At 40.1% G+C, this 22,070-nt stretch overlaps 1 protein-coding gene across 2 annotated transcripts in view; it reads right to left on the bottom strand.

Moving 5' to 3' along the window:
- Positions 1–22,070, bottom strand: part of CAMSAP2 (calmodulin regulated spectrin associated protein family member 2) — a 169,832-nt gene that overhangs the window by 3,273 nt on the left and 144,489 nt on the right. For both annotated transcript variants that reach the window (XM_089688690.1, XM_089688691.1), the window contains 5 exons: positions 21,298–21,434; positions 16,990–17,213; positions 14,121–14,193; positions 10,836–10,960; positions 10,614–10,732 (listed from right to left, as the gene is read on the bottom strand). In XM_089688690.1, coding sequence (XP_089544816.1) covers positions 10,614–10,732; positions 10,836–10,960; positions 14,121–14,193; positions 16,990–17,213; positions 21,298–21,434 — 678 coding nt within the window. The remainder of the gene's footprint in view (positions 1–10,613; positions 10,733–10,835; positions 10,961–14,120; positions 14,194–16,989; positions 17,214–21,297; positions 21,435–22,070) is intronic.

The following is a 22,070-nucleotide window of genomic DNA, read 5'->3' as shown; positions in this document are numbered from 1 at the left end:
TATCCAGATGAATGCATTTTATTAACACCTTTAATTTTCTAAAATATTAGATCAAATACAGTATATGACAGAAAAAAAAAATTAAAAGAACCAGTTTCGCATTTTTTATTGGAATTGTATATGCTGGAGATTTATACCCATCAGTTCCTTATATCTCTGGGATACTCAATCAGTGATCTTTCTGTAAATGTGCAGTGGTCATTATGAAAGAGTTCCCACTCTCCCAGCTGGATATGTAATCAATTTTTACTATGGTAATCACAGGAAGTGATGTAATTGGCAAAATGGGTTTAAATCTCTCAGGTGAAAAAGTGCAGGTGAAATTCATAGCCAAGAAAGTAAAATCGTATTAACCCCCAAATTAAAAATTTTATATTTATTGCAGTTTTCTTTTGTTAGGCTTTTTCCCCTCCATTTTCACCTGGAAATCTGGCCACTAACACACTTCTTGTATTACAATGCCCCCACTCTGGATAAAGTCGTACAGGGACACCTTTGGACAGCATCATTGTCAGTCTGGTGGGAGGGGAATGTTAGGTGTACTAGCAGATTTAAATACACTAACAAACTGAAGCCAAATTCCAGGAAATACCTTATAAGCAGTTACAACAGGGTTTTTTTTTTCCTTTCGGGATAAAGGTTTTACATAAATAAAAACTCATAATTGTAAGCACCCCTGCCAGTGTTAAATGGTTTGTCTCATCTCTGTAACTAATACATTCCACTGGAGAGCATGTTGTTTTGAAAAACAACAGACTTACTGGCTGAATCGCCAGATGAAAATTTAACAACAAAAGCTTAGGACAGAAAATTAATGCAGCCATCACATTCAAGAAATGGTAAGCTGCAATATAATAAAAGTTTAGTTTTTGGTTTAATACCACTTAAACCTATAATTGAAAACAATAAGATTTTAAATTAGCTACATTTTTCTGCACTGCAAATGCACAGAAACGCACGCGAATGCATGTAAATGCACTACAATGCAGTGCACATAATAGCCCACAGAAAAAAGACAGAAGTGACCTCAAAGGGAATGCAAGCTTAGGAAAAATGCACTGCAAATGCACGTAAAAATGCATGTCAAATGTAAGTCACTGAACATGGAAAAATGTACAGTAAACGAACAGATGCTGTTGTGAATGGACCCTTACTCTCTCAATGCTGGACAGTAGTTATTTGTTTATTCCTCATAAAGAATCCACAAGGAGAGCTTGGAACAATCACCTCTGTTTTTAAGAGCGGTAGAACTTGGGACTGTAGTGGGGATCTCAACAGTGGGGTCTTAGAAAGATAAGCAGCCAAAATGTGATTCATCTTGCCAGAAGCAATACAGGAATGATAAGTTAAGTTTTAGGTAAAATGGACTTTAAGACACACTCAAAAGAAAAACTGCAGTGACCAGATATCTTAAATTAAATTGTAAACCTGCACCACAGCACAAACAAAAGCCTATTGTTCAGTTTGATGGATAGTTTATCAGACCATTTAAGAAGTGTGAAATGCAATGATATGCAGTACAGGTTTTATCTTATCAGAAGAGCCAGAAAAAAATAGAACTTTTGTACTTACCATAAAATCCTTTCCTTGAAGTTCATTCAGGGACACAGGAATTCAGATACAGTCAGGCTATACAGCCACCTACAGGAGGATTGGACACTGGCAAACAGAAAAACTGTAAGCCCTGTATAATCCCTTCCTCTAACCCAGCATGCCTCAGTTTTGTGGAAAAGCAGTATTAAGAGTGTGAACAGAAACACAGTGGGGTGGGACCAGTGTCCCTAAATGGACTCTGAAAAAAGGATTTTATTTAAGCACAAAAATCCTATTTTCTTTGTAGTCAATTAAGAATCATCTTCTTCTGATACTGTTGGGATGTCTAAAACATCTAATGGGTGGGCAAACAAGCAACAATTGCAAACAGGCCTTACAAAGACTGGGGATTGCCTGTAGACCAAGAGCAGCCAGAAGGGCTAAGCACCTGAATCTAAAAAACGTGAAGCCCTCACAAAATAGGGGAACCTTCCAAAATGACCAAAAGGCAGGCATAGAGAATTAACCTGATGCTCAAGAACATGATAGAGAAAGACAACATGGATACCACACAGAAAGGATCACTGAACCTTAAACTAGTGAGAAGGGTAAGGGTTGAAGAATCTTCAACAAGAGAAATCCCCAGATATGGGAAGAAAGAACTACTCCAGTCACTTGAAGAGGCTGCAGGATCATGCCAGGGACCATCTAGTCCATAGATATAGGTTCTAAGCAGGGCAGTGAGCCTAAGCCAGTGACCCCAGAGAGGGGGTTGAAAGGGGCAGGGGGGGAAAAAAAAAATCGGAGAAGAGGAGACCATCTCAAGGCTCTGGTGATGGAGGAGAATGAGTGAACTGGTGAGTTTAGGATGGGGCACATTTCCAGGAACCAAGTAAACATAATGACTGGAGCAAGGGAGACAGCAGTAGGAAAACCCCCAAAAAAGCTGGGCAAGATGAACTGAGGTAATAAGGTGCAATTGAAGGGGGGCAGCAGAGAGAAGGAAATAGCTGTGGCTCTGAAAGGCCTCTCTACACCCAAATGCCAGAGAGGCAACTGCCCAAGGACCCATCAGGGTGCATAAATGGATATCCACCAACAGAAAAACTGTGGGTGTATCGTCATGTGGAAGGATTTTCAGCAAAGTTAACTGACCTCTGACTTTGAGCCCTAAGCCCTGAGTGAGAGTCAGGCTCTGAAAGCTTCTGGGCACCCACAGCAGAAGGGTAGGATTCCTCCGACCTCTCCCTATACTTCCCACATTGAGACAGGAGTTCAGTGGCATTGCTAATCACAGTATCTAGTGTAGAGCCAAAAAGATTACATCCCTTGAAGGCCAAAGGTGTCAGGTACTCTTTGGATGTGATCAGTATCCCCACCGTGTAACTGAAGTGTTGTGCACATCTGCATGAACATCAGACCCATGCATAAGCCTGGTGCTTGTAACAAGCCATCACAACTGAACCATAAGACTACAGCCATCTGATCCACACTCCATGGGGGTTTAGCCCAGAGATGGAGATACCCCTTTTGAGGAATCTCCCCCAATTTGCCGTGGTTTAGAAGATTAAGGTCATTGCCAACACAGGAAGTAGGGCAGAACTAGCCAGTTAAAACTGGCACTTAAGGAGGAATTCTAGCTATCAGTCAATAGCATTCTTAAAAGATAAGCATGCTTTCTACCTTTCTAGTAGTTTTCCTGTTAAGGTGGGTCACTGGCAGATCCATGATAGTTACAGACCACTATTTAACAAACTGCCTCTCAAAGTGGAACCATTCCAACACAATTTGAGGTGGAGCCCAGGACCCTTCCAAATTCAGGAATACCTTGCATAGCAGGCATAGTGATAAGGTATTGTAGGTTGCCAGGGCTCTGAAAGACCAAAGGCTGGAGACAGCAGTTTAATTTCTCCACATGCAGGGTAGAACACATTGAATCAACAAGGTCTGAAATTACTCCTTGGAATTCTGAAGTGACATAGTTGACTCAAAAACAAACAGTTTCTTTAAAGATGGATTGTTGGGACCCAACCTGTTATAAGGCCTTAGGAAAGTCAAAGTTAGACCGTGCAGAAAAGCTGCTGGGGTGTGCTTAGAGCCTCTGTGGTCATTTTCTGTTGGGAACTGGGTGAATGTGGCCAAAAAGTGGATAAGGAGGTCCCTGCCTTGATCATACAATACACAAGGTACATCTTATATTTTTATTATTTTTTATTTCAATCTCACTTGTAGAACGGCTACAGCCCTTATAATGTCAAGTGTTTGTGCCACGCTGCCCTGATGAATTCTCCTTTATATGAAATAAATAGCGTATTTTTCGGAGATGACCAGAGACTGCAGACACAGTACAGGAGATGACCAGAGACTGCAGACACAGTACAGGAGATGACCAGAGACTGCAGACGCAGTACAGGAGATGACCAGAGACTGCAGACGCAGTACAGGAGATGACCAGAGACTGCAGACGCAGTACAGGAGATGACCAGAGACTGCAGACGCAGTACAGGAGATGACCAGAGACTGCAGACGCAGTACAGGAGATGACCAGAGACTGCAGACGCAGTACAGGAGATGACCAGAGACTGCAGACGCAGTACAGGAGATGACCAGAGACTGCAGACGCAGTACAGGAGATGACCAGAGACTGCAGACGCAGTACAGGAGATGACCAGAGACTGCAGACGCAGTACAGGAGATGACCAGAGACTGCAGACGCAGTACAGGAGATGACCAGAGACTGCTGACACAGTACAGGAGATGACCAGAGACTGCTGACACAGTACAGGAGATGACCAGAGACTGTGGACCTTTGGGGAGCGCGGGGGGGGGGAGCAGATACCCGAATTTGACAGGTACCAGCTCCCTCTTCCGCGGAGTTGTCCTTCCCCCTCCCTCCCTGTAGTCTTCTGGGACACGTGACAGGTTCCAGAAGACTACAGGGCCATTCACAAAGCACAGCGCTTCTCACGCATGTGCAGTGGGCACCCGGCCTTGAAGCCGCAAGCTGTCACAGCCAGGTGCCCACACTAAAGATGCCGGTACCAGGGAGAGAAGAAGGTGAGGACCAAGGAACAGGTAACACCGTTAGAGGTCTGCAGGTTCTGCTGCACAGAAGAGCCAAGCAGCCGGCCCAGTATTCTAACATGGCGGCAGCGGGGGCAATACCAGGCTGGCCGCTCCATAAGATGCAGGCATTTTGGGGGGGGGGGGGGGGGGGGGGAGGAAGTGTGTCTTATGGAACAAAAAATACGGTAACTGGGCTATCCAGCCTTGAGAGAGTAAAACCTTTTTATGTATACCTTCATGGGAAGAAGCCAAAACTGAGAAAAATTCTGGCAATATACCAAGTCTGGGTACATCACTCCAAGGACAGGCTAGGAAAAGCTGCTATGTAAAGACCAACTCAAGGAGCAGTGTAGCAGGTGAAAAACAAAATAAAATGCTAGCAAATATGTGGTTAGATCATTCTCAGCAAAGCTGAACGACAGAAGTCCATCCTCCTAGGACACTAGCAAAGACCAAGGCATGCTAAGTAGAGAAGGAATTATATTGCGACTGGCTTACAGCTTTTCCTGCGTTTGCCAGTGTCCAATCTTCCCAGAATTCCTATGCCCCTTAAAGTGGTAGTAAAGTCTGTTTTTTTACTTGTACCTACAGGTAAGCCTATATAATAAGGAACTGTACATCTCCCTTAAATGTGCATCGTTTAGGCTATAAATCTTTGTGTAGCAGCACCGGCGCATGCGCTCTGAAGTAACGGCATGCCCGTGCCCATGCACGGCATGTGTGCTGCAAAAAGTGACCTGCAAAAAGGGACAAGTTGCGCAGAGTATTAAATGGCCATGAAGATGAAAAGCGCGGGCTAACAACTCAGGTTTTGGATTCAACATCTCTAAGTTTTGGCACACGAGTGAAATGGTTTGCAGTATGCTTTACATTGGGAATTGCATTTTCAATTCTTAAGGTATCACACTATCTGTCCTCCTCTTTTGGAGCTCCTTGTGAGCTACTAATATGCACAGAGTGGCTGCATCACATATGGCAGTGGATACCAGGCAGTGAGAGGCACCTGACCAAGACCAGACCTTTGAGGGATCTCCAGTTCTTTGGAATTGATATTTTCTAATGCGCATTTTGATTGCGTATCTGGTGAATGCGCAATCTTATCATTTATATCACCTTAATACCAGTTCAGACCACTGGACTTTGAAGATCATCTGGATCTCCTGTGCACTTTTTATTGTGGACTATTGTTTGATTTCCTAGTCTTTGCACTTGATTTGTCACCACATAGAGACAAGACCATCACTCTATGTTGCGCTTTATATCAATTTATTTATAAGATCTGGTTTTATGCGTTTTTATGATGTATGCATGCATTTACCATTGACACGGTTTTGCACCATTAAATCACTTGATTTTAATATTTGATATAAGTACCATTACTTAGAATTTTTTAGCGCTACACCCTGCTTTTATGAAAAAAGTGACACCCGCCTGCATGAACAGTAGTGACATCATTGTGGCTTGGCCATTCAAGCCCCCAGAGCCCGAACCTGGAAGAAGGTCCGGATGAAGATGGAAGTCCGGTCAGCAGTGACAGCATGCCAATGGAGGGCTTCCTTTTAATGTTTCACATTATATGCTAGTATACAATACATACTAGCACATTATGACATTGCCTTGCAGGAGAATTTTTTTTTTTTTTAATTATGTTTACTACCACATTAAAAGGGAACTATGGCTTTTTTACCCCCAAAAAATACCTAGATGGATGCTGCATCTGTCCCCTGCCAACTCTAAGCGTGAGAACTCAGTGATCACATGAGTTCTCACAGCTGTTCTGAGCAGAGAGCAGTGACTGTTAGGCTGGCCATACATTACACAATTTTCTTGAGATTTTTGGTTTAGATTTTCCAAACACCATATAATAGGAGGTCAAATCTAACAACACTTTCAATTGTATCCAATTAGGCAGGCCCTTGCACTACATTGTTGAAGGTAAATCTAAAGGAAATTGGGCAGAAATTGTACAGAAATTTGTATAGTGTATGGCCAGCCTTAGTCCGCTGTCAGCTGAAAATGGGTCACAGGAGTGCAAAACAAACTGCACACCTGTGATCCACAGGAAAAGTAAAGCCAAAAGACATTGGCTGTATGTCTCCTTTAATGGGTAAGAAAGAAAAGATTATATAAAATTGGCTGGTATCCCTTAGGGCCTCTGCCCATGCAAATCAATAGAAACTAGAAAGCAATTCAAAGCGGGTTGATGAAACTTGGAATCCGCTCAAATGCAAGTCAAAAGGAGATCTCCTGCAAGTCTATTGCACCTGTCACTGAACTCTGAATGATTTCAGCAGCATCTCACACTGATCTCAATTGCAAGCACAATGCACCTAAAAGCAAGCTACATTTGACCATCTACAAAAGCTAGCCACTGTGCTTAGCATTGCTGTTTTCTTACTGTGTTGCTCTTCTACAAAGGTATTGCTGCTTGCATACTGACTGCTATATAAAAATCGATTTTTGACTTGCTTGTAAAATTCTTTTCTTGGAGTACAGTACAGGAAGTAGATTTTCATATTTGTATCAGATGGGTTATACGCTGTACCTTCAGGTGATTGGACACCGACAAAGCCAATCAAAGAGTGAACTCTCACCATGAAAGATTTATAGCAAGCAATGCTAGGACCAAGTGCCAGAGGGGGAGGGTCCAGTACTGTACTTGAAGATGATGATTTTACAGGTAACGAAAAAAAAAACCCAAAAACATTTTTTATTGTGCAATATAAGATTTACAGTTAGGTCCATATATAATTGGACACAGGCACAATTTTATATATATATATATATATATATATATATATATATATATATATATATATATATATATATATATATATATATGTATAAATAAATAAAAACTATATTTAGTTATATAATGGCTATGGGCTGAACATGCACTCTCAGGTTTAATTTGAGGGTATGTACATTTAAATTGGAGGAAGGGTTTAGGAATTACAGCTCTCATGAGTAGCCATCCCGCCTTTTTCAAGGGACCAAAAGTAATTGGGCAATTGAATAAAAAACTGTTTCATGACCAGGTGTGGGCTACTCCTACGTTATTTCTTTATCAATTAAGCAGGTAAAAAGTCTGGAGTTGATTCTAAGTGCGGTATTTGCATTTGGAATCTATTGCTGTGAACCTACATTATGCGTTCAAAAAGGAGCTGTCCATGCAAGTGAAACAGGCCATTGTAAGGCTTCAAAAATGAAACAAATCCATCAGAGAGATAGCAGCAACATTAGCAGTGGCCAAATCAACAGTTTGCTACATTCTGAGGAAAGAAGAACGCACTGGTGAGCTCAGCAACATAAAAAGGCATGGACGTCCACAGAAGACAACAGTGGTGGATGATCGCAGGATCCTCTCTATGGTAAAGAAAAACTCATTCACAACATCCAGACAAGTGAAGGACACTCTCCAGGAGGTGGGCATATCATTGTCAAAGTCTACAATAAAGAGAAGACTTCATGAGAGCAAATACAGAGGGTTCACCACAAGGTGCAAACCATTCATAAGCCTGAAGAATAGAAAAGCCAGATTAGACTTTGCAAAAAAAAAAAAACCATCTAAAAAACCAGACCAGTTCTGGAAAAGCATTCTTTGGATGAATGAAACTAAGATTAATCTGTACCAGAATGACGGGAAGAAAAAAGTGTGGAGAAGGCTTGGAACAGCTCATGATCCAAAGCACAAAATGTCATCTGTAAAACATGCTAGAGGCAGTGTGATGGCATGGACATGCATGGCTTCCAGTGGCACTGGATCATTGGCGTTTATTGATGATGTGACAGAAGACAGAAGCAGCCTGATGAATTCTGCAGTGTTTAGATATATACTGTCAGCCCAGATTAAGCCAAATGCAGCAAAGCTGATTGGACAGCGCTTCAAAGTACAGATGGAAAATGGTCCAAAACACACTGCAAAAGCAACCCAGGAGCTTTTGAAGAAAAAGAAGTGGAATATTCTTCAATGGCCGAGTCAATCACCGAATCTCAACCCAATTGAGCATGCATTTCACTTGCTGACAGCAAAACTAAGGGCAGAAAGACCCACAAACAAAGAACAACTGCAGACAACTGCAGTTAGAGCATGGAAAAGCATCAGAAAGGAGGAAACCCAGTCTTTGGTAATGTCCATGGGTTCCAGACTTCAGGCAGTCATTGCCAGTAAAAAGATTTTCAAGAATATATTAAAAATGAACATTTTATTTAAGATTATATTAATTTGTCCAGTTACATTTGTGCCCCTGAAAATGGAGGGACTGTGTATAAAAATGGTTGTAGTTTCTAAAACTTGTGCTTGATATTAATGTTCAACCCCTTGAATTAAAGCTGAAAGTCTGCATTTCAAATTCATTTGGATTGGTTCATTTTAATTTATCCTGGTGGCATATAGAGCCATAAATATGAAAATTGTGCTTGTGTCCAAATATATATTGACCTAACTGTACGCTTCATATTCATAACTGATAGGGCACCCCCCAAAGTAGTAAAGCGAGGGGAAGGTAATGTGGCAACCAAGAAACTGTAAACAGATCCATAACATACAGACCAAAGATGGCTTTAACTACTGATTTTAAACCTTGAAGCCTAAACTGGCAACAGCAGAGGCCTGAATACCTACCTAGTAAAACTTCAAAAACATGTGAAACGAAGACCAGGTAGCAGCCTTACACAGCTGAGCAATAGAAGCCGGACGCTCAATACTCAAGATGTGCCAACAGATTTAGCAGAATGTGCCTTAACTGGAAAAAAAGGCTTTTTACCCTTCATTACAGGGTATAGGCACCAGGAATAATCTGGCAAATCCACCTAGTAATAGTGGATGCGAGGGCAGGGGAGCCTTCTTAGATATTGAAGGTCCCTTTTGAGTGTGTGAAACTTTTTGATTTGGTTGCACAGTTTGCAGCATTTTTATTTTGCAGAATTTACTTCCATTATTTGTGATTTCATAATCAATGAAGTTTTCTGCTAATTAGTTTATGTCTGAGGTTGTATGGTTGCTATGTGGTTGTCTGAAAGCCAGTATTGGAGGTATTTATTTCAGCGTTTCATTCTCTGTTATGATGGATTGTAATTTGATGGTGTTTCTTACCCCTTTCAGTTCTGGATTGTAATTTGATGGTGTTTCTTACCCCTTTCAGTTCTGGATTGTATGTGGTTACTAGAGGTAAACAGTTATTTGTGTTTTTTCTCTTTGTATTGGAGATTTTCTGTTTGGGTTTTCAAGGTCCTGTATATGCTTGTATTTATGGTTTTGTCCTTATAACCTTTCTTATGGAAAAAGTCTGCTAGTGTTCCAAGATGCTTATTTCTGTCTTCTGGGTCTGAGGATATATGGTGGCCTGTTTGTGTATGACGTTTAGTGTGTTGGGGGTGGAAACTTGAACTATGGAGATTACTGCATCTGTTAGTGGGTTTCTTATATATTGAGGTTTGCAGCTTGTCATCCCTGATGTATACTGTGGTGTCTAGGAAGTTGACATATGTGTTTAAATAATCCACTTTTGCTTTATTTGATGGGTCAAATGCACTGATCAAGAAGTAAAATTGTTTTAGATCGTCTTCACCTTTTGTCCATATGATAAAAATATCATCAATATAGCAATGACATTTGTATGGCTTTTATTGTATGTTGCTCAGGAATCTGTTCTTCAGGTCAAGCATAAATACATTTTTATATTGGGGTGCCATTTTATCTCCCATAGCAGTATTGAAACATACATGGATACTTCCAGCAACCACCTGTGAATGTTTGGAGAATCACACTAACTGCTTTATAAATTCCTCCTATAGGAAAGCCTTCATCAGGAAAACACTATAAAGTTTTTTTTTTTTTTATTATAATATCAAACACCCATCCAAATCTTTCAGACTTGTGTGTGGCACGGTAAACACTTCTACAAAATAAGACGTGTATTTAACTGTGATCTTAAAATGAAAAAAAAAAAAAATTATACAAAACAATGTGATATACTACTGCCTCGCTATCCTGAACTCATCTACATACTAACCTCCAATATCTTGTTCTTTTGACCTTCATTCACTTTGCCAGCTAGACAACAATGAGAGATAGCATTCTGGATGATATATTTGTTAGATTTAGCACTGGGCTCTTTGTATAATTTTGGTCCTGTGGACAAGAGATAACTAGTGTTAATTGAACATGTAGAATAGTTATTATACTAGAACCGAAAATGAAAAGAAACATATTCTGTGTACACACACATCCTCACCTGTATATTCTGTTGCTGATGCTACTGAAGAAGTAGTAGAGGCATTCTCCCAATCTTTTTCACCATTACGACTGCCACAACGGCCAGGAGACAAAAATCCCTCGACAGACTCTGACCTAAAGGGGCTGAGTAAGAATTCATGTCAGTTATGAATGTAGGCGGAAAGTGCAATCCTTTTCATTTTATTTTTTGTTGTGTAAGCTTTATGTGTAAGAACATAAGTAAAATAAGGAGGGAGAGGGGGGCAGGGCCAAGCCACACTCTTTTTGTCTATGGACATACACACCCATCTTGGGAGCGGGCCCACCCGAGTTCCTCCACAGCAAGTGGCTTGCTATGAGGGCACTTAGCGATGGGGGGTGATGTGGAGAAGGAGGGGAGAAGCAAGGAGCGCCAGGGGTGTATAGTTTGCGCTTAGAGCAGGTAAGCACAACATGTTAGTTATTTAAAAAAAAATAAAATTAAATCCTTTACAAATCACTTTTTAACCCCTTGACGCCGACTTTCCACAAATATGCGGCCTCACAGAACTGGGCTTTTTTCCATGGGTTCCGCATATTTGCCTACCTATTTTGCCCTGGGAGCGCGCAGCACAGAGTGATCCCATCACAAAGCCCGGGTCACATGCGCGCTGTGATAACCTTTGATTGGCTATCACAGTGCTCAGTCACTGTAAAGCCCGCCCCCCTTGTTTTTTTCCTCTCTGAATGGAGGAGAGAGATACATCTCCTTGCAGAGAGGAAAACAAAAAAAAAAACGGTTTGTAAAAAAAAAATGAAAGAAAACATAAATAAAAAAATATTAAAAAAGAAAAAGAAAAAATACCTAGATCAGTGTTTGATCTAGTTCAGTGCCAGAGTTAGTGTTTGGGTCAAGGTCAGGATTTTCTTTTAAAATTAGTATCAGTGTCAGTGCGTTTTAGGTAAAAAAAAAAAACTAAATTTGCACTATTGTTTCTGAGCTGTAGTACAGGTACAACACAACAAATAAAATACACATATATGGTATCTCTGCGATCGACAGGAGCTGGAAATTTTATTTTGGGTTGTTCTTTGGTGGTAAGTTATGGTAGTAACAAGAAACACACAGCTAAATAAATAAAGAAAAAAAGATTTTTTTTTAACTATTTTTGGCCAGGTTTCGTTTGATAATAAAAAAAATAAATCAGGAGATATCCATTACCATTTACCACCAAATGAAAGCCAAATTTGTCCTATAAAAAAACAAGGTATAATTCACCTGGATGTACAAAGTAGTTGTGATGATATGTACGGTTTTGCCCTTAATCGCGAAGGAGTAAAGTCACCAGCCCATGTCACCAATTTTCAGTCTCATGAAAAGATAAGCATTCTGAAGAATCATTACCATTTGCACACTTCCTGGTGTGTTGAATGTCTGGGGCCTTGCTGCAGATCATTCTGTCAGCCCATGTCACTACTGTGAGCTACAATAATGTTAGTGTACAATCCAGAAGTGTCAGATGCTAAAGATCTTTCAGCAAGTGTAGCTCTTCAAGAGAGGAATAATAGATAGCATGGGAGCAAGGACAGGTACAGTAGGTATTCTTTTATTTGCAGATAGGGCAATGTTTTGACCCTTTTTAAGCTAACAACAGAGTGTCTAACAGATTAAAATACATTTTGACCCTGCAACTGACTTTACCGTGTCTTCTAGGTCTTCCCATTGTACATGGCAGTCACTACTGCACAAGTGTAGCCAAAGAGATGTTAAAAGAATTGTTTTGAAGTGGTTGTAAAGGCTCAAGGTAAAATACCTTCTCTGTGCAGCATCCCCCTAATACTCACCTAAGCCCCTTCTCAATCCAGTGTTGTGCACAGAAGTCTCAATTATCCCGGGACTCCCTCTCCTCATTGGCTGAGAGCCAATTGGCTCCCGCTGTGGTCAATCACAACCAGTGAGCCAATGAGAAGAGAGGGGTCGGGGCCAGGATGCAGCACCAAGTGTGAATGGGCACACGGAGCATTGGCTGGGAAGAGCACATGCTCACCCACATAGCAAGTTGCTTGCTGTGGGAGCGCCTTACAGGAAAAAGGAGCCAGGAGCGCCAGCGGGGGACCCTAGAAGAGGAGGATCCAGGCTGCTCTGTGTAAAACCACTGCACACAGCAGGCAAGTATAGACATGTTTGTTATTTAAAAAAAAAAAAAAAAATTGGGTCTTTAGAATCACTTTATTGGTGTATATGTGGTTCAAAGTCTATCCTTGCTTCTCTGTCTGTTTAAACATGTAATACTTAGGGCTTTTGTGGCCCGGTAACTGCAGAATGCTTGCAGGTAAAAGGCTTTGGAGATACTGCTGAGTTTCAAGCAGCATTTGCAGTCCCATCAACTTGTATAGAAAGAAAAGCAGTTCTGCAAACAAACACCAGTACACAAGCCAGCCCTTATGTATATTTTGTTCTGGCTTTAGCCAACTAAAAGTATTTAACATACTTCTCTAGCACAACACATCATTATGTAATTTTATTGCAGGACTTATATTTAGCAAGTATTTTCCTTTTAATTCACTTCCAACCCATTTCTGCTTTCCAAAAAATGTACCCTATATTAACGTAATAAAAGAAAAAAAAAAAGACCCCTCCTTTAGTTATGTGCAGTTATTCCAGCAAAAAACAGTCTGCTGCCAACAATGTCTAATGCAGTTTGTTACTAAATGTGCACAAATGTATGTCATCATTTGAAATTATAACATGTAAAGGGTATAATAGTATTAATAAACAAACATTTAAACAAAAAGATAAAAAAACTACAACTCTGGTCCTGGTCAGCAAGGTGAAATTTTTATGTCATCATAGAGTGCAAGAAAAACAAGACAGCTTCAATATGAAATATTTGCTTGATGAAAGGGCAACAAACCAGATCTGTTGTGGTGAAATGAAGGTACAGTTCAAATAGGTTTTCCAAAATCACCAAAATGATAACATTAGTCCCTCCCCAAACTACATTTGGAGGAATTCACATTCTTTGAGATAACAGACTTCTTTTCCTTGCACAAAAGATCTAGATGTGTATGATGACAGTCTCAAGAACTCACATAATACAGCATAACAATATAAATTTAAAATACAGATATGGGACATACTACATGTTCTGTCGTTTAGGACGCTTTACTACACCACAGAGCAAACTCACCTTTACACTATGCACTTCTAACACTTGTAGCTAAATTTAAATAGAAACATATAGCCACTAAAATGTCTTTTTGGTACTGTAAAACATACTAATAGAGGCGTTTTACCCCCATAACGCTTGTAAAAGACTGTTACCTTGGTGTTCTTTTCTCAGAGTTCACACTTTCATTGTCACCTGCATTCAGAGAGGCCAGGGAAAGTGCAGACACTACACAAGAGAAGACAATGTCACGAATGGTACATTTTATACATACATTTTATGGTATGAATGGTACATTTTATAAATAGATCTTATAATACCCTTGATCTTATAAGGAATGTAAAGTATACCTGTGGCCAGGGCATTTTATTCTTAATGCCTAACTCCATGTTTTTGTGAACTTCAAACAGTTTGCTTGGACCAAGCTGGTCCAAACAAACTATTTCCTTCACTAACACTATCAGCGGTGTATAAACTGTATGTAGCTGCAGCACTGTGTTCCAGCAGCAATAAATTAACTTCATGTTCTGCTCCCAAGAAAATTTGAGTCGGGATGGTTGCATAGGCAACTTTGTCGTTTTTTTGACTGAGGCAAGGAATTGCGACATCATCCGCCCACCTCTCCGCCTCAGCCAGAGGAAGACTTGCATTCATTTAGAAAAATAAGAAGTTTTCTGTACAGGACTGAGCAGTACTCAGCCAGACTCGATTTTTTTCCGGGAGCAGGACTGGAAAATCATATCCCACTGCCTGATACAGTGATGTATAGTGTATGTAGCTGAGACTACATAAATTTCATACAGCACACACAGCAGCCACATGTGCTAGTGAAAGAAATAGTTTGTTTGGATTAGCTTGGTCTAAACATACTACTTACAGTTCACTAAATCATGAAGTTAGGCTTTAACAAGCAGTAAATGGGCTTTAAAAAGAAGCCTTCATTGACAGAAGACAGGGCCACATAGTAGTACCCTAATATCTCCATCCATTGCTTTCCAGTAGAGACTTTTAGTGTTGTGGGTCTCTCTCATTCAAAACATCTATGTCTGCTGCAATGTGAGAAGTGCTGAAAGGGAAAAGCATTTTGCATGCCTTTTCATTATTAATAGTACCTGTAGCAAAAATGGATATGGAATGTGCCTGAACATGAAAACATTTTTTTTTTTAATATAGAGAAAATTCATACAAATTCTAAATATATTGTGCTTTATTTTGGTGCTAAGTCCTAAATGGATTTCCTTTGTAAAGTCACCATTATTTTCAGTCTCCAATAGCTGGATCATCCGATAGGGTAAAAGTAAAATTCACCATATTTTGTGATACACATATACTGCTTCTTCAGGAATGTGGGAGATAAATATATATGTGAAACCAACAGTATTCTGGACACAGTGCACACAGGCTATCCCTCCCAGCGCCCAGAACTGGGAAGAAACAAAATGGTGAAGGAGCCCCTCAAAGCCAACATGCTGTATATCTGCATGCTGTCAAGTTAATATAAGAAGATACCTAGCCTGGACCCATAGCCATCCCTAAAATAAGCTAGCTTAATGCCACGTTTACCAAAGTCTGGTAATTATTATAAAGATTATATTGATGATCCTGATTGCTCATAAACTTTCCCTGGGGATGCAACATCTCTGAGGCTAGGACCTCCTATTGTAATTAAGGAATACCCAATATTAGCAGTTGACTCTGCCTAAGAGGCATCCGACCCAGAAAGGGGATGACCAGGTAGTCCTCAATATACTGAATACTTAAAACACAATTGCAACCTGAAGGGTTAAAAAAAAAAAAAAAAGAAAAAAGTTTATTCTGCTTTGTCAGGTTCAATTGCCAATACCAACAGGACTGGAATGCAAAACTGACAGACTAATTTCAGAAGTGATAAATAGTATCCATAAGTCCTGAGTTTATTCATTGCAAACAACCTCATGACTCCTTCTGAGCCTTCCTTAAAGGATAAGATCACCTTTGGAACATGTTACATGTTCCACCTGTTAGGGTGGAACATGTTACATTTTCCCATAGACACAGCCGTGCCACCCCCACCCGACAGATAGTATGGAGAAACTTCTCCCCGTACTGCCAGATTTGAAAACAGCGTGGCCGTGCGAGGCTCCGCCCACACAGCCACATCACTCATTCACGGACTTCCATGAATGAATGAACTGCAAGTCCTGACAGCCTTAGCGGCTGCGGGCTTGTAGTTTTCAATGAACTACCATGCCAGTGAGGAGCCCCGTGGTAGCTCTTTGAAGCTTCCTGTCAGTATACCTGCTTGCTTGTATATCCCGTACGTCAAGCAGATATTCTGACAGGTCTGCAGGAGACCTGCATGGCATCAACGATCCACTGATCGCTGGTGCAATGGTTTACAGGCTCCTTTGGACATAATAAATGAACTTTTTTTTTTTACCTGCACAAAATGTGCATTTATTATTTGCGTCCAGAATGTGAACTTATCCTTTAAGAGACCAAAAGCACAGAATAAAAAAAAAGTTTAAAGTTTAACATGAGCATAATGTAATTAAGGCAAAGGCTTTGTTTTTACTTAAAAAAAGGAAAAATATAAACTAAAGTAAAAAGTATTTTTAGGCCTGGTTCACAGCGTTTTTTTAGTGAATTCTGCAGAAACTCACTACAGTCCATTTAACATTGTTTCCTATGGGATAAGTTTACATCTATGCGTTTTTCAGCTGATGCATTTTGAGAAAGGGTCAGCCGATACATTTTTGGTTCAACAAACTTCAATGGACTTGTGGCGGAAACACATGTAGTGAGTTTTTAATGCTTTTTTTCATGCATTTTTAATCTGCATAACAAGAAAAACAAAAAAAGAAAAATACAAAAGTCACAGCAAAAAGCATATCAAAAGCAAACTGCATAGGTGTGAATCAGGCCTTAAGGTTGGGAAAACATTTTAGTAGAGTTCTTAGTTCATGTAGTACTTAGACCTTCTCAACTCAATGATTGCTTTTAAACCCCTCTATAGCATAGCGAACACTCTCAAAGTTTATGTACCTGGAGGGCCCCCAGTGGGTGTTCTAGGAGATTCAGCATGATGATCTCTATGGATAGATTTAGGTCGAGGCTTTTTAGACTTGCCAAGGTTCCCTCGAGGTTTTATAACAGAATCCATGTCTGCCATTAACTTAAGCTGCTTCCTGCGCATATATTCCTGTTTGATAAACTCCCGCCTGGCCTTCTCGTCTTCCTTCTTATGTCGTTCTTCTTCTGACTTTCGCCTGTTGAAATAAAAACTGTGTCACTGATGGAACTGTATAAAAGAATGACAAGATTAACAGTATATATTACAGTTGAAAGAGGGGTTAAACTGCATAAAAACCCAAGAACACACATTTTTACACAAAATATAATGTAGCTTACTAACGCTTAGATGTGATGCTACAATAGCTTTTTTTCCTTTAGTTTCATTTGGTAATCCTGCCAGTAACACACTTCTTGCCCTAGGAAGTGTATTAGGACCAGTGGCGTATTTAGTTCTTGTGCTGCCCTAGGCAACACTAAAACTGGGCGCCCCCCAACACCAGCACTTAGTGGTGGGCAGTGCTGCCCCCCTGAAAATTGCCGCCCTGGCAAAAGCCTTGTATGACTCACGATAAATACGACGCTGATTAGGATTAAAGAACATCTTTCCCTTCCCTCATCTACATAACATGAGGGTTATTCTGTAGTCCACAGAACGCTGGAAACTGATAATAGTAGCAGCAGAGAACACAGGAAGTTACAAGGTCACTAGATTTCTGCAAGGATCAAGAGGTATTTTTTTAAACTTATGGAACAGATATAACAAACACTTTCAATGCTTAATTTCACAGACAAAAGGAAGCAAATAAGAGAAGTACAATTTTCTGTACATATGCTACGACCATAGCAAAAACTAGTATGGTGTTCATTCAATTAAAGTATTACTAAATCCACAATAGTAAAATCGGTCTGTATATACAGTAAAGCACACATGTTGTGTGGAGACACTGCACATGCTCCATTTAGTGTGTATTGCTAGAGACGTTTTTTTCTTTTCTTGGGAGAGTGCATGTCATCAGCACAGGGCCAATCAGCACTGTCCAGACAGAGGTCAGGGGTTCTGCATCTACCTAGAGAAAACTCCTGCTACAAGCTTTTATCAGTGCTTTGCTGAACACTGATAGAAGTCACAAGACTGCTCTAACTGCTGATGAGAAAAGGTATTTAGCAGTTTATATTTACTAAAATAATTGCTTTTCCATGTTCTGCGTACTGTGGGAGACAGGATATAGCGAATGCAGGGTCCTATGTACCCATTTAGTAACACTTTAAAATGTGGTTAAACTAGCCAAAACTTTGTTTTCATTTAGTCATTGGGTTTGAAAATAAGGGGGAAGGGTTATAGTTTCTGTTTTATATTGCCATGTGCATGCTTGTTGTCGAGGTTTCCTCTCACTTTCTATCTCATGACCCTGCGCCAGGAGGATAACAATGAAAATGTTGCTCCTATACATCTATTCTTCTCAAGTTCACCCTGCCCTTAGCACTCCCAGACTGATGCTAAGACTTGCTTCAAAAGTTAACTGAGGCAGAGGGAAGTGGGGTGCAGAAGCGCTTGCCATGATGTGCAATACTTGCACATTATGGCAAATGTTACCACTGCTACTATTCTTCTCCGAGACTACTCCTGCATCCAGCATATTCCTTCTTCAGCACTTGCGCATGTGTGTTACATTATCACTGTACTCAGCGAGAATACACATTGAACTGTGCATGTGCCACAGTTAATGTGCAAGAAACACAATTGCTAGCAATTAGGTAAAGGAGTTTTTTTTTTTGGCAGAACAGATATACAAAATCTCTTACCTACTAGCAATTTTTTGTTTTTCAATATCAGTGCCATTTTAATGGTTTCAAGAAATCTGACCAAAGCCTGTCAAATGTTTTGGAAATGCTTGCTGATCATCCTTAGACTGGCACTTCCCAGCAAAGAAGAAACAAAGTCTGTGTTTAGGGAATTAAAGAAAGCAACATATCAAGTATAAGATAGCATAAAGTAAATAATTTCCAGCTCAGGGATACTTTAAGGCTTCATGCAAATTGGGCGTTTTTACAGCTGTTGTTTTGGGCTTCTGGTATTTTTTTTATACAGCCAGTAAGCATATTATCCTATATGACCATGCACACATAGGTTTTAATCAGCGTTTTTTGGCAGAGGAGTTTTCTGGCTGGAAACAAACCCAGAACTAGTGGGTTGCAAGAGGAGTTTTTTTTTTTTAGCTTTAACAACGCTCTAAACCAGCGTTTTTGAGCCATTTTTGTTTGTGCTAAAACCGCTAATGCGGCTAAACGTTAATGCAGACACACTAAAAAACACAGAAAAACACGCGATGCCTTTATACAGCTAATGCTACCGGCGTTTTTAACTTATGCTTAACTCCAGTCAAAACTTCAAATCAGGTACTGGAATGTTTATAAGCGAAATGTCATATCTTAGGTGTTTGTGCTTCATCCATGCATTAATCTGAAATCTTTGGTGTTCTGAGAACGTCATGCATGCTTACGCAGTTCCCATCTCTGTCTACTGTAGTTCAAGCCATATAGTTTGTACAGAACAGAATCATGGCCAGGGTCAACCAATCAGAAACACTTTCATTGGTGTGCTAAAACTGGCAGCAAATGTTTATGATATAGATAACAAAGGGAATCTCCTGACCTTAGGGCATCTGCAGTGCTCACTAAATAGTATCAACATTTCTCTAGACTTCTTTGACTGAACTTGCCCATTTCACTAGATTGGTTAGTCTGCAACTATCAGGGATTCTTCAGTAATTCTCAGTAATCCGTAGTCTTTGGGACTGTAGAGTACAGTACCCACAGGAGTCTGTAAGGGCTTTAATGTTACCATAAGGGAAAAGTTCCGTTTTATAAAAAAATACAAAATACAGGTGTACCTCGGTATACGAATTTAATGCGCTCTCCAGGATGTTTCACATTGCGAAAAATTCGTAAACCGAAATGCGGTTTCCCATAGGAATGCATTGAAAACCAATTAATCCGTTCCGGAGGTCAGAAAAGAGTAGAAAGAAAAAGTCGCTGTCACTATAGGTCAGTGCCTGTTTTTAAATGTAATTACAGGCTTTTTTTTTTTTTCTTCACTATAGCTCAGAGAATCAGTTATTACTCCCACCCCAGCTAAAAGAAATAAAGTTTCCTTTTAGTTTATTTCCCTGAGTTAAAAGAAACAATGTTTCCTTTTAGATTGTTTCCCAAGATAAAAGAAACAAAGTATCCTTTAGCTCCAGGGAAAGTGACAGCTAATCCTGTAAACTATAGTGAAGAAAAAAAAAAAATCCGGCAATTGCATTTAAAGATCGGCACCGACATACACTTCGTATTGCGAAAAAAATATGTAAATCACATACATTCCAGCACCCAAAATGCTTCTTTACCAGACGCACAGGGTGCCATTAATACTGTACTTAATGGCACTCCCAAGCATTGGAAAACACAGCATCTTTTCGAGTGAGTGAAACTGCATGGTGCCAAAGCGCCATGTGGTTTGATGAGGCTGTGTTTCAAAAAAGAAAAGGTCAGGTACTATTTTCCCTGCATTTCCCACAGGTACAGCAGTCCATCCAAATGAATAGGCTGCTGTGCCTGTGCAAAGCAGAGCTGTACTACCCACAATTGTGCATGAGGAAATCTCTCCAAAGTAGGAGAAATCCCCTTTTACACAGTTTTCACTGCAACAAGTGCCAAATGGAAAATATCCTCCCTATTGTTCCAGTGACTTAAAATTTTGTGTTTTCCCTAATTTCATTTCTAGTGATAATGGTCACAAAGATAAACAGAGAGGAAGCAATATAAAACCTGAGATAAAATGGAGCCTGTCTACACACTGCCTCGGCATACAGTGAGCTCCTCCAAGAAAAATGAATGATTATGATTAAGCCCCTATTGGACAAACCATGTAAGAGGGGGTTTTACCATGGGTAGGAAACCTAGCCAAAGCCTTTTTTGTTTCTAAGAGGCGTTCAATAAATGTTGAGGCAGTATGTACATGGGTGCTATTTTGTCGTAGTCCACAATGTGTCTGACGAACCAGTATTCAACACGAGCAGCACCTGCAAACACTGTGGCCAGCAGATAGTGACAACAGATTGGGGCATTTGAGAGGTATTTTTTTTTTTATATAAAAACCCAACTGGGCTGATAATTCTACTCTAACCAAAGCGTATAAAAAATAAAGTTTTGGCTGAAGGTGTATTATTATATTTAATGTAGATAAGATCTCTTTTTTGCTGGGGACTGAACACATGTAGGGGCCTCAGCACTTACCTGGCCTCCTCTTTCTTCACCTCTTGCTCCATTTCCTGCTCCAGTTTCTTCTGTTGATTTTCACGCTCTCTCCGCAACCTCTTCTCCAGTAGAGCAGCACGTTTGGCAGCCATATCATTTTCCTCTTTGCGATCATCCTGTGGCACATTAACAACTGTTTTATGAATATGAACCCATTCAGCTCTCAAAGAAGAAATTGTTCCCATTTAGTGTACTACAAAAACCTTACCAGCTAAACAAACGTAAAAGGACTCCTTGCATGAAAACTTTAATACATTCATGTAGAATACATGTTAATAGCCTTTATCCATTTCCTATTAACCTTTTGGAGCATGGTGGTTACATAGTTAGCACTTTTGCCCCATAGCACTGAGGATCTGCTTAAATTCCTGCCAGGAACAATGTCCTTGTTTTTCCATGCCTGTGTGGGGTTCCTCGCACAATCCCAAAACATTCTTGAGGTTAATTGTCTGTCACCAAGATCTTGCCATAGAAATTGTCTTTCAAACTATGCCAGTAATACAAAGCACAGAACTAAACACCAAAGAATAGAAATAAATACACACACACACACACACACACACACACACACACACACACACACACTATATTGCCAAATGTATTGGGATGCCTGCCTTTACACGTACATGAACTTTAATGGCATTCCAGTCGTAGTCTGTAGGGTTCAATATTGAGTTGTCCCGCCCTTTGCAGCTATAACAGCTTCAATACTCCTGGGAAGGCTGTCCACAAGGTTCAGGAGTGTGTCTATG

The sequence above is a fragment of the Staurois parvus genome, unplaced genomic scaffold, assembly GCF_062004578.1.
Source record: "Staurois parvus isolate SC_StPar_1 unplaced genomic scaffold, SC_StPar_1.0 ptg000450l, whole genome shotgun sequence".
In the NCBI taxonomy this organism is placed as follows: domain Eukaryota; kingdom Metazoa; phylum Chordata; class Amphibia; order Anura; family Ranidae; genus Staurois; species Staurois parvus.
The sequence above is the reverse complement of the archived record's forward strand: the minus strand, read 5'-3'. Positions and strand labels throughout refer to the sequence as shown.